This window comes from Muntiacus reevesi, chromosome 12 (genome assembly GCF_963930625.1).
Source record: "Muntiacus reevesi chromosome 12, mMunRee1.1, whole genome shotgun sequence".
NCBI lineage: Eukaryota > Metazoa > Chordata > Mammalia > Artiodactyla > Cervidae > Muntiacus > Muntiacus reevesi.
Window position 1 is genome coordinate 51695413 of NC_089260.1, and position 13952 is coordinate 51709364.

The 13952-nt window shown below is 40.1% G+C and overlaps 1 protein-coding gene across 4 annotated transcripts in view; it reads left to right on the forward strand.

Moving 5' to 3' along the window:
• ASPH (aspartate beta-hydroxylase) overlaps positions 1-13952 on the forward strand; it is a 175400-nt gene that overhangs the window by 136303 nt on the left and 25145 nt on the right. For all 4 annotated transcript variants that reach the window (XM_065902644.1, XM_065902643.1, XM_065902645.1 and 1 more), the window contains 2 exons: positions 1865-1954; positions 6641-6778. In XM_065902644.1, coding sequence (XP_065758716.1) covers positions 1865-1954; positions 6641-6778 — 228 coding nt within the window. The remainder of the gene's footprint in view (positions 1-1864; positions 1955-6640; positions 6779-13952) is intronic.

Genomic DNA, 13952 nt, shown 5'->3' on the forward strand with positions numbered 1-13952 from the left:
CCTGGAGACCAGGCAAGAATACTGGAGTGAGTAGCCATTCGCTTCTCCAGGGGATCTTCCTGACACAGGGATCAAACCTGGGTCTCCCACAGTGCAGGCAGATTCTTTACCATCTGAACCACCAGGGAAGCCTGTAACACTAGCTAGTAGCTACCATATCAGCCAGGTAGCTGATTATGTACCTATGAACTTAAAGTAGTACTTTTATGATCCACTTTTGTGATCTATTTCCTTCATAGGACGTTGGTCAGAGATCCCAAATAGCGACCCACTGATTACAAGTAGCTTGCATGTTCTATTTGGCCGGTATAGTTCTCTTAAGAACAGTTTTAATTGCTTGCCTTAGTTGAAAATCTGGAGGATTTTATATAATCAAGCAAATTTCTGATTTCTCTGGAAAGGTCCCATGTGACCCACATCTCAGCACAGGAGCTGAGCAGTGGTGCCCCTTGAGTGGGCATACAGCCCACCCCCCAGCCTGTCTTGACTGTCACGGAACCTCAGCAACCTGCCAATTCCCTACCATGATCCTGGGGGCACATAGTCTTCTCTGATATAAAATATTCCTCTTAAATTTCCTTTGACATCATAAAGGCCTAACAGTACTCTCCTGGCACGGAGATGAGGAAGTAGAGGGCAGGGTTGGTTAGTTAACGAACGAGGATGTTTACCTGAGCATCTGTCAGTCAAAAACCCAGATCACAGCTCTCCCCTCCTGAGTGATGCTTCTGTTCTGTGCTGCTATCTTCCACCCTTATGTGCATAAAATTTCACCTGAGTAAAAAATAATGGGCTTCTTATGAAGAAGCCTCAAAGATGCAGACTTTTACACATTGAAATATGTTTTATCTTTGAGTTTCTTTTACTTTTCTAAATTCATGCTCTTGCTTTAATATTTCTCTCTTTTTTGTTTTTACTTAAATTTAAATTTCAGTTCTTTTGTGGACAGTGGGGTTAGAAATCAGCTGAGTGTTTTAGGATGGGAGTTGTTTAATAAAATTATATTTTCAAAGATTCCCACTGGCTTTAATCCTATCATGTGTTCTGTAAATGATTTCACTGAAAAGTGAGGACATGTTTGTTTTGAGTGGGAAAAAAGATTACTTGCAGTTTGGTCTCTATCATTTCAAACATCTATGAGCAACTAAACATTTTGGTTCAGGGGAAAAAATCTTCTAGATGATATATGATCAGATCTGGAGAACAAAATAAATGTGATAGAAACTTGGCCAGAGAAATTCTTTGGGAAATTGAAATACAGTTGTTCCCGCAGAGACACTTCACAAAGCATCATATTAACTTAATGGGCTATTCCACTGCTAATTGATGATGAATACTTTGTTACATTGAACTTTATCATCTCCTTTTGGTTTTGCATTGTAAATATTGACCAGTAACCTAATTGCCAAATTGATGCCTTTGAACTGTGTTGCTGGAGAAGACTCCTGAAAGTGTTTTGGACAGCAAGGAGGTCAAACCAGTCAATTTTAAGGGAGATCAACCTTGATGCTGAAGCTGAAGCTCCAATACTTTGACCACCTGATGCAAACAGACGACTCATTGGAAAAAGTCCCTGATGCTGGGAAAGAATGAGAGAAGAAGAAGGGTGTGTCAGATGATGAGATGGCTGGATGGCATCACCGATGCAAAGGACATGAACTTGGGCAAACTCTGGGAGATGAGGGACAGGGAGGCCTGAGATGCTGCAGTCCATGGGGTTGCAAAGAGTCAGACACGACTGGGAGACTGAACAACAACAATATTGAGATGATTTTCTGGTTCTTAGAAAAGATTTAGTAAGTCAATGGATTAGTAAGTCTGGTATCTAATCCTTTCACAAGTACTAACACTGTCCTTTCTACAGGAAGGAATAGAATCTGGGGATCCTGGTACTGACGATGGGAGATTTTATTTTCACCTGGGGGATGCCATGCAGAGAGTTGGAAACAAAGAGGTAATAGTGCATTCATGAGCTTTTTGTTCTCTTTAATAGAAGATAAGGGGGGGTGGGCAATGATTTCTATGAGACAGTTACAACTGAAAAAAAATGTTTTGAGCATAAACTTTTGAACGTGGTTTAAACTTTTTGCAACAGCCTAACAATTCCTACTATAAAGAAATTTTGGGATTTGACTTTTATAATTTCTTTCAATAAGGTTTCTGAATAATCACAAGAGTAGCCTCTAAATTAGTGTGCGTATGTGTGTGTCTGTATGTGTGCATGTGTATGTGTGCCTGTTTGTACGTCTGTGTGTGTATCTATAGAGACAGATATTGCCTTGAAAAAATATTTTTAAATTTATGAAATGAAGAGATATCCTTGCAATTGTTTAAATATCTTTTAAGATATTTTTATAGTTTGCCTGTGCTATGCTTGGTCACTCAACCGTGTCCTACTCTGTGACCCCATGGACTGCCAGGCTCCTTTGTCCATGGGAATCTCCAGGCAAGAATACTGGAGTGAGTTGCCATTTCCTTCTCCAGGGGATCTTCCTAACCTGGGGATTGAACCCAGGTCTCCCACATTGCAAGAGAAATTTTCACCATCTGATCCACCAGGGAAAAATACTGGAGTGAGTAGCCTATCCCTTCTCCAGGGTATCTTCCCGATCCAGGAATCAAACCAGGGTCTCCTGCATTGCAGGATGATTCTTTACCAGCTGACCTACCAGGGAAGCCTAGATTTATGTTATTTTGGGATTTTAAAAGTAGTTATTTTTAGAATGAAGTCTTTATCCAACTTATTCTTAAGCAGACTGAACCTGGTTAATTGTATAATTACTTTCTGAAATATTTAATACCAAGTTTAAGATGAACATCTACAACTATAATAATGACCAGTACTGACACAAAAAAATGTAGCACCTAAAACAAATCACATGTTTTCTTTTATATTATTCCTTTTTTCTGAGTTCAGTGTCAGCTTCTTTAGTAGAGCATTTGGTCATTAATGATGGCGTCATACTATATAAATCCCCAAACTCTCACCATCCACTGTGGTTCACACAACATTGCTAGGCTGTCCGCACCATGCCATGGCCCTACGCTGGGCTCTCTTTAGAGCCAGGGACCCTGGATTTTTGTAACCATGCATTTCATATATATATATATCTCAATAATAAGGTGACATCTGAGGGTAACATAACTTCTGGTTTCTAAAACTAATAAGAACTCAGTACTATTTGGACAATTGAGGCTTCGTTGGAGCAAAGGGTTTTGTAACTGGGTCATTGCCAGCTAAAGAGACGACTCAATTTGGGGTAATAGAAATTTGGATGGCTGACACTGTTTTCTTTATCCTTTTCTGTATATCTGTACCTTTTCCCTCTGACCTACCTGTCAATCAACTGGAATAAAATGAGAAATGCAAGAAGAGAAAGAAGGGAGAAGAAATTGCTGATTAGCAGTCACTTTTGTGTTCCTTCATTTTCTTAAGATGTAAATTCCTGGCACCTCCTTTGAATGAGAAGGATAAGAAAGACTTTGCAACAGTATCTAACACTGGATAAATGTTCCTATCTGATTACTATAAATGTAATCATCACTAATGAATTTACCTTTGAACATCTCATGGTCCAGGGCAAAGACAGATAAAACAGATAAGTCTGTGATTTAGTCTCACATCTTAGATGAAAACAGCCTTCACTTCAAGGGCAAACAATCCACTACTGCACATTGTTAAGAGCTTGCGATTTGAACCTATGGGATTGTGCTTTCAGCTTAATTATCATTAAAATGCAAGGAATAGCACAGTTCTTGAATTTAAAAAGCCCACAGAGAAACAAATAGCCTGTAAAGTGAGGTGAAAGTGTTCCTTGCTCAGTTGTGTCTGACTCTTTTTGACCCCATAGACTGTAGCCCACCAGGTTCCTCTGTCCAGGGAATTCTCCAAGCAAAAATACTGGAATGGGGTGCCATTCCCTCCTCCAGGGGATCTTTCCATCTCAGGGATCAACCCTGAGTCTCTTGCATTGGCAGGCGGATTCTTTACCACTGAGCTACCAGGGAATCTTCATTAATGCATGTATACATATGGAATCTAGAAAAATGGTACTGATGAACCTATTTGCAGGACAGAAATAGAGACACAGACATAGAGAATTGACTTGTGAGTACAGCGGGGGAAAGGAGAAGGTGGGATGAACTGAAAGAGTACCATTGACATAGATACACCACCATGTAGAAAATAGATGGCTAGTGGGAAGTAGCTTGTTTAACAGGGGAAGCCCAGCTCAGTGCTCTGTGATGACCTAGGGGGTGAAATGGGGTGGGCGCTGGGAAGCAGGCTCAAGAAGAAGGGGACGTCTGTATACTTGCAGCTGATTCACGTTGTTGTATAGCAGAATCCAACACAACATTGTAAAGCAACTATACTCCAATTAAAAATTAAAAAATTAAAAATCTGGCTAAATTCACTATGTCCCCTATATAATTGGAGATAATTTTTTTAAAAATTCCTTATATATCATTTCATAGTTTTGTTTCTCTAAGAGTTAAATGGTGGGGAGTAAGGGAGAGGACTTCCTTGGCAGTCCAGTGGTTAAGACTCTGCACTTCCACTTCAGGGGGCATGGGTTCAATCCCTGGTGGGGGAACTAAGACCCTTGGAGCTGAGCAGCTAAAAAAAAAAATTAAATGGCAGAGGTGTATAAGGTCAAGGGCCCTGTTTGATGCTCCAGTACCAACTTTGAGCGTCAGAAAAGCTCTTACAGATACTTGAACATGCCCTGTGAATACAATGTCTTGCCCAGGCACCCAGCATGCTGAGTGTTCAGTGCAGGACTGAAATCTAAGACTTCCAACTCCACTAATTTCCTTCTCACTATTCTAACACTATGTCCTTAATGTGAATTGCTGAAGATTAAAAAAATTAGTAAGAATTTCCAAAAATCATCTGTTGTAATTAATACGGTTGTTCACTTTAACACTGAAAAATTAACTAAATTTAAATTGGACAAAAATGACTGAAATAGTCAATTTAATTTGAAAGGTAAAATGTTGTATTTTTAAAATCAGACTACTGTGAGCCATGTTTAAAGAAATTACTTTATGGTTACCACTTACATGTCTTTCAAGGAAAACATATAAGAGTAATTAATACATATGTTCTTAATTTGAGATATTATTGAGAAAGATAATTACAAAAGAAGATCACTTGTGATAGTTTCTTTTTAAATGATAGACAGAGAGAGAGTGGAATAAGTTGCCAGATGCCCTGGGTGATTGTTCATCATGTTTAGTCTTTTTAAATCTCAGTTTTGGCATTTGTAAAATCGAACTATTTGGAGTTACAGAAAAGAGCAAATGAAAGTACTTGTGCAAAAGCTAGTAGTGAGCTGAAAAGTGTTCCTGAAAATAGGGATGGTTCTGCTAGCACACTCGATTTTTCTAATGAACGAAATTTTGGCCTATGAATTTTTAAAGACTTTTTTAAGAGTTATTATTTCTTACATCTACAGTAAGATGGAGTTTGATGAAAATATTCGTGTATTCTTAATCTGCTTGATAGTAACTGCCTGTTTTCATTGATCAAGATGTGTATTTGAAATCACTCTTCAAAACCAATCATTAGATCAGAATTCAAATCATAAAGGGGGGACCATCAAGCACAATCCTAAAATTGTCTTCCAGTCTAAAGGCGATGGGATGTGCTGGGTGCAGGGCTGTGTGGGGAGGGCCACCAAGAGAGCATATGGTTCAGGCGTCATTTGAAGGGGACGTATGGAGCAGCAGACTGCAGCCAGCTGTCCCCGAAAAGACTAGCTAGTCTTCTTGGAGGCAAGTTGTATCGTGTTACAGCCTACAGCCGCAAATGTTATCCCTTATGGCAGGGATAAAAAATACTTGGAACAAAATTTCCCTTCTTTAAAAAACCTAATGAGGACTATCACTCTATTTATGGCTAACTCAGAATATTATTTTCTTTTGTCTGTTTATTTAATGGAGGGTTTATACTCCATTACCTTGGGGCAGTCTTTTTCTTCATGTGGACAAGGAAAACTGTTCATGTGAAAAGAAGGTGCTCTCCGGGACTTGCCTGGCAGTCCAGCAGTTAGGACACCACACTTCCACTGCAGGGGATGCACAGGTTCAATCCCTGGTCTGGGAACTAAGATCCTGCCTGCCACCAGGCGTGGTAGGGGACGGGGGGAAATCACTGTCCTTTTTAGCATCCCAAATCAGTAAAGGCAGGTATCTGTAAAAAAAAAAAAAAAAAAAAAAAAAAATGGTGAAAATATACTCCTTTCTTTTCAAAGGAAACATAGAATTTAAGAAATGAAAACTAAAATATAAACATAGTTGCCTTTTGTGTCTTCAATGATTTTGCACTGAACAAAGTCCTAGACTCTGCTGAACACTCTTGAGGAGACCAGACTGTGTGCAGTGTGAGTCCTGTGTTCAGAGAGCTTACAGCCTAGGAATGAAAATAAAATGCACACATTTATTTAAAATAATAGTTCCTAATCAAAAACCCAGTCAAAGAACAGTATTTTTGCCAGTGTTTAACGTATTGGGGCACCTAACTAGCCAGCTCTTTATTGATTGTCACAAAGTCGTACCTTGTTTTTAGTGACTTTAGTTGTAAGGTTATTTACAGTAAGACTGCCTCATCTGGAGTTCAACCTTTCTGATTTTCCAGGCATATAGGTGGTACGAGCTGGGGCACCAGCGGGGCCACTTTGCCTCCGTGTGGCAGCGCTCACTGTACAACGTGCAGGGGCTGAAGGCCCAGCCGTGGTGGACCGCCAAGGAGACAGGCTACACCGAGCTAGTGAAGGTGAGTGCTAACTTTGCCAAGTCCTTGACTGTTTCCTCCTCAAAATTCAGAGATGGAGTCTCAAGCAAAGGAATGTCCGGGTGGAGATAGATTTTCTTTCCAGGGGCATATGCAGAAAACAGTGCAAAGCAAATCTTTTCATCCCACCAGACAAGAGTTCAGGTTAGATGGTGAAGAGAGAAATTTGTTGAAGAACAGTTTTCAGAATTTTCAATTTAGGACCCCTTTACACTCTTGAAACTTATTGAGCACCCCAAAGAGTTTTATGTTGGGTGGCTCACAGAACTCAGAACATTTACTTGTGCTTGAAAGTTTATCATAAAGGATATTATCAAGGAAACAGATGAACAGCAGATGAAGAGATACACGAGGTGAGGTGTGGAAGGGGAAGGATCCAAGTGCAGGAACTCCTGTCCTCATGGAACTGGGGTACGCCCCCTCCTGGCCTATGGACAGGCACACCCGCCCACAAGTGCATCAGATCTTGTGGTTCACCAGTGTTTATGGAGCTTAATCTGCAGCACCCATGTCCCTCCCAGTGATGGGTGGAGCTGAAAGTTCCAACCTAGTCACGTCATCTTTTTGGTGACCAGCCCCTTCCTGCGGCCATCTGATGCCCCACACTAAGTCACCTCGTTAGCCTCAATTCAAGTGTGCTCTGTTGGGACTCTTTATGAATGACAGAGTGAGAGAGCGTTAGTCTGTCAGTCATGTCCAACTCTGCAATTCCGTGGACTGAAGCCCACCAGCCTGCTCTGTCCATGGAATTCTCTAGGCAAAAATACTGGAGCAGGTTGTCATTTCCTTCTCTAGGGGATCTTTCCAACCCAGGGATAGAACCCAGGTCTCCTCATTGCAGGGAGATTCTTTACCATCTGAGCCACCAGGGAATGAAAAGGTCACTGCACTTATTCAGGAAATTTCATGGATTTTGAGAGGTTTTGCCAAGAACTGGAGATGAAGACTAGATAAAGTTGAAGCCACCCCCTGAGTTTTGACCACAGGCAGATCTCTTCTAACAACATTTAACAGACACGGCAATTCACTAGACCACATTATCACTAATAATAAAGAGTCCAGTCCATTATCCATCATGTGAAAGTACCTCCCAGGGTGAGACCACGAAGGTTGGCTGACCCCATGAGATCTTGCAGGTTCCACATGTAGGAGTGATCTGGGCAACAAATGGGTACACCCTTTAAGACATCTAATGTCACTGAGCTAATATCTTGTCCCCATGCCCTTGCTGATGGGAATGCAAAGGGGTGCAGCCATTTTGACAGTGGTTGGCAGTTCCTCAAAACATTAAGCATAGAGTTACAGCCTAGCAATTCTACTCCTAGGTGTATACCCAAGAGAAATGCAAATATATATGCTTAATGGAAATATGCACCTAAGTGTTCAGAGGAGGATTATTTAGAGTATAAAAAAGTAGAAATAACCCAAAGGTCCATCTAAATGATGAATGAAAGAGTAAACAAAGTATGATATTTTACTCAATGGCAATAAAAAAGGAAGATGTACCAAGATTTGTGGTACAACATTAATGAACTGCATATGACATGATGCTACCTATTTGCATTGTGTGTGTGTGTCTGTGTGTGTCTGTGTGTGTGAGTCACTCAGTCATGTCTGACTCTTTGCAACCCCACAGATTGTAGCCCACCAGGCTCCTCTGTCCATGGGATTTTTCAGGCAAGAATGCTAGAGTGGATTGCCGTTTTCTTCTCCAGGGGATCTTCCCAACCCAGGGATCAAACCCATGTCTCCTGTGTCTCCTGCATTGCAGGCAGATTCGTTACCTGCTGAGCCATCAGGGAAGCCCCCATATGAACTGTCCAGACACACAAATCAATAGAGAGAGGAAGTAGATTGGTGATAGCCAGGAAGAGGCCCTGAGGGTGAGCGATTGCTCATGCATAAGGAGTTATGGAAATGTTCTAAAATTAGACCATGTTTATGGCTCATGACTCTGAGAATATACTAAAACCCACTGGGTTGTAAAAAGTTAATTGAGCGAATTTTGTGGTATGTGAGTTATGCCTCAATAAACATGTTAGGAAACGGGAAGCTGTGATATATACATTGTAGTTCAAGTATGTTAAAAATAATAAACAGATTTCTGGGGGTTGATGAATACCTAACTTAATTAACCTACATTAAGGTGATACAGTGAGGTTAGAGCATCTGCTCCACAGGCATACTGCCTGGTTTTGTTAGTTTTGTTTCCTATTGAAGTATATTTATAATATTATGTTAGCTTCGAGTATGCAATATAGTGATTCAATACTTTTACAGTTTGTACTCCATTAAGTTATTACAGGATAACGGCTATAATTCCTTATGCTATACAGTATATCCTTGTTGTCTATTTTATACGTAGTGGTTTGTATCTCTTGATGCCATATCCCCATCTTGCCCCTCTTCCTCCCCTCTTCAGAGTGGTAACCATTCGTTTGTTTTCTGCATCTGTGAGTCTGTTTCTGTTTTGTTATATTCATTTCTTTTTTTTTTTTATGTTCCACACATAGGTGATAACATAGAGTATTTATCTTTCTCTGTCTGATTTATTTCACTATGCATAATACTTTCTAGGTCCATCCATGTTGCTGCAAATGTCAGAATTTTTATTCTTTTCTGTGGCTAATATTCCATTTTTACATGTGATGGAATATTATATATATCTACTCCTCTGTGGATGGCAATACAGTGAAGCAGTTTAGAGCATCTCCTCCATAGCCACACTTCCTGGTTTTGAATTTTTGATCTCATTCCCTACTAGCTATGTGACAGTGAACAACACTTCTTCATGCTTCACTTTCATTGTGCAAAGTGCCTGTGGAAATAAACAGTGCTTGTTCCATGGCTGTTTATTTAACAAGTAGGAAGTGCTCCATAAACATTAGTTATTGTGATGATTTATAATTTTAATTTATGTATTAACTTGTTTTCATAGGGAAATATTTTCTAGTTTCTAAGAAACATCAGAGAGCCAATTTTGAAATTTTATATACTATTGAAATAACAACATAACAGCTATCCTATATGAAATCTTATCTGTAATCCATGTGCTGAGCACTTTTGTATATAATATTTCTAACCTTTACTCTTCAAGATGGGTATTATTGTACCCACTTATATTTGAGTAAATAAGGACTAGAGAAATTAAGAAATTTGCCCAAGGTCTTATATTTAATAAGTCAGGACTAGGGGACTTCCTTGGAGGCCCAGTGGCTAAGACTCTATGCTCCCAATGCAGGGGGCATGAGTTTGATCACTGGGCAGGGAAATAGATCCCACATGCTGCAACTAAGAGCTTGCATGGCATACAGTGCAGCCAAAAAAATTAGTCAGAGCTGGGATTGGAACTAAGATCTCCTTATCCTCACATCCCTGCCACTGTACCCTCTAAGTTACTGAGATCTGCTCTTATGTCTCATGTTCTTCTTCTTTTAGCAAATTAAGTCTTTATTTCAAAACTCCATTTCTCTGGGCTTGATTTCAGCCCTGCCTGTTTCAAGCTCCACTTCACTAAGAGGAAAAGAAAAGCCAGTCCTGGGCATTAATCCCAGTTCCGCAGAGGCATAGAATCTCAGTTAGCCTGTGCGTTGTGATTGTAAAGTTAGCTTGACTTTGCAAACTACCTTTATTTGCAGAAATGTTAATATTGTACATGTTATGACTTTAAAAAAAAGAAGTAGTTTCAAGTGACCATTTGCCAGTGATGACTGTGACAAGGCAGAACCTTCTATGTGAGGGAACCCGGGGGCCAAGACCACGTAGTTGACAGACACTTGCTCATCGAGATTCTCTTCCATTTTCAAATCACAGACTTGACTATCATGGATCATGAATCATTACCCAGGCATTCATACCGTAAGGTGGAAACCTTTTAGATGGGATAGCTGCTGTGTTTAGCCAAGATCCTTTTAGAATAATTACCCGGATTCTCACTCTTAGGTAAAGATTAACTGCCATACATTGCATATTTTCATTTAAATTAGTCTCATTGTATGTTCCAGTGAGCTGTAGAGTGCAATTTTGTTGAAGGCACCGGACAATGTTCAACAAAATGTATCATCTGTGTTTTTCCGTTGTGTTGAATTGTCATTGTTCGCCTTATTGTGTAGCTGGCAATTTGGCAGTTCTGTGCACCGGGGGTGTTAAGATGCTGTGTAGCTCTGTGAAAAACACTGAGACAGCCCAGTAGAGTTTTTTCTTTTAGGTATATGTTAATTAAAACTGAGTAATTTTTTGCCCAAATAACAAATATGAAAACCTTAAGTGGCTTGAAAGTATTTAACATAGAAATTGAAACAAAAATGGATTAATGTGTTTCTAGATTATAAATAGAAAAGGGAAAAGAAATCTCTTCCAGTAAGACAATAGCCACCCTACTTAAGAATTTTGCTCCTTTTTTTTTTTAAGATTAACTTTTTGATCTGATTTATTTAGATGTAAACATACATGCATTGAAATCACTATCATAACATGGATAAAGCAATTACAGCCAATAGCAACTGAAAACCATAGTTCAAAATACCCTTTTCTGTTTTATTCCTTGATACCTAATTGTGCATTCATCACTGGAAAAAGAGGAAATTCTTGCATCCTTTTTCTGAGATTTTCAAAGCATCTGCTCTGATGTAAATATATAGCATCATAGATAAGTTTTCCTTCTTCATATTGTAGTTTTCTTACAGTTGGAGAAGTGCCCAGTAAAACCTGCCAGTGGTGTGACACTGTCTAAGAATGATTGATTAAAATGATACTCTTCCTGGCATTCCCTCAGACTATGGCTTTTATTAATTAAGAAGTCCATTGTGTATGAATAATGTCACCTGGACAAAATTAAAAACTTATACTGGAGTACATTAGTGGTTCAACATTTGTATCTGTGTGATTCAATATTTGAAATATTTTCACTGAACTGCTTTTGAAATAAATTGGATTGAGACAGAAGCAAAAGTGTCAGATTTACAGTGAAATTAAGCTGTAAAGTAAGAAGATTATCAATTTTATAGGAAAGTAAGTATCATAGTAAAAAGAAGTTCTGAAAGCAGTTCCTAAAGATTAATATAATGGTTTAATCCTGTTTTTCTAAATCAGACTTTACACTTTTGAATTCCAAAGGTATTTTCACTGAAAATGACAACAAAATGACTGTGGGAGTGCAGAGAATTTACAGAATTTGATGGCTGTGTGGTTTAAAAGGAAACTTCAGAAGCAGATTAGCTTTCCTCTCTACTCTGACTCCTTGGAAAAGTTATTTCACCCACCTGAGACTCAGTTTCTTTCTCTCCAAATGTGAAATAATTGCCTCAGTTTCTCCTCTCCTACAAGGCACAAGAGCAAAACACAACAAAACCCCACCATCAAGGATGTTTCCATGCGGGTTTAAACGTGAGCCCTTACTGAAAGCCAACACTCGACTAAGATTATAGAAGGGCATGTGATGCCAGTTACAGCAACATACCAAAAAGATGGCATATTTGAAATCCTTTAAGGGACCTTTCTGGTGGTCCAGTGGTTAAGTCTTCACCCTTCAGATGCAGCGGGTGCAGGTTCGATCCCTGGTCAGGGAGCAAAGATCCCACATGCCTCAGGGGGGAAAAAAAAAAACACATAGAACAGAAGAAATATTGTAACAAATTCAAGAAAGACTTCAAAAATGATCCACATTTAAAAAAATATTTAAAAGAAATGCTTTGACTTATTTCAAACTAAAAGGTCATTTTCTTTTTCAAAGCAAAATTGATGAGTTTTCAGTATTTTTGTTTTTTGTGTGCATGCATGCTAAGTTGCTTCAGTCGTGTCTGACTCTTTTGTGACCCCATGGATGACAGCCTGCCAGGCTCCTCTGTCCATGGGATTCTCCAGGCAAGAATACTGGAGTGGGTTGCCATGTCCTCCTCCAGGGGATCTTCCCAACCCAGGGATCACACTCACATCTTCTACACAGCAGGTGGATTCTTTACCACTCAGCCACTGGGGAAGCCCCTGCAGTTTTTTACAAATGCCTAAAAATTGGCTTTGTCTCTGATCCTTCTTCCAGTACAGTGTTTGACTTACACTCCAGGGCACTCCATTGCAAGCCACGTCTGGAGGTTAGTACAACATTTACAGTTTTGATCAAGTAGGTCATGATCCATATCTTAACATACATACATACATACTGATTGATGTGTTAAAGATACATGTGCTTGTACACACGATAGATCATGTGCTTATCTGTTTATCAATGGTCTGTTTTATATATAAACAGAATGACTCTCTGTCTGATTTGCAGCCCCTTGAGATTAAGGACTTTGGGGTTTTTACTCCCTCAGGACACAGCTTGGTGCACCATTCCTTGTGAGTAGAGCAGAGATGGGATGACAGAACGTTATTTCCCCTTTTACCGTCTCCTGACTGAGGGCGTTGGCTGGTGTCCCTGCCAGTCTGGACTAGAGCAGAGGACTCTGAGTCCTTGAAGCCCTCGGGCTGGCTGCCTCTCCTGGCAACCTGTACTACCTTTTCTCCTTGCTTCTAGGAGAAGAAACTCTTTTCCTCCCACACTTTAGAGAGAGTGAAGTTCAGTCCTCCAAGACTCTTCTCTTGCCCTGCGCCTGATACTTTATGTCGTCCTTTTCCTTCAGTAAAGAGAATGAGAGACTGAATATACAGAGGGGCAATGGCCAGGCCATTTATACAAATGGAATCAACCCACCATCTGCAGCAAACTGCCAGCGAACCAACCCCTTTTCTATAAGAAATAACCCAGGAGGCCAGCCTACTGCAAACCAGACTGGCAGCAAGCCAGTTTATTATCTCCAGTGACAATCCTGGAAGCTGAACAGTAACTTCTGTGATCATTCTGCCCAAATATCCAGGATTTGATTAATAACTGGCAGCTCTCCTATTTTGTGTCCCCATTTCCAACTTAGCACCAACCAGAGAAAGTCAAATATGCTCCCCTACCCAATCCCTAGTGGCTCAGACAGTAAAGAATCTACCTGCAATGCAGGAGACCAAGGTTCGATCCCTGGGTTGGGAAGATGCCCTAGAGAAGGAAACGGTACCCACTCCAGTATTCTTGCCTGGAGAAATCCATGGACAGGGGAGCTGTGGGGTTGCAAAGAGTCGGACACAACTGAGTGACTAACACAACCAGTCATTAAGGCTTCTCTGGTTG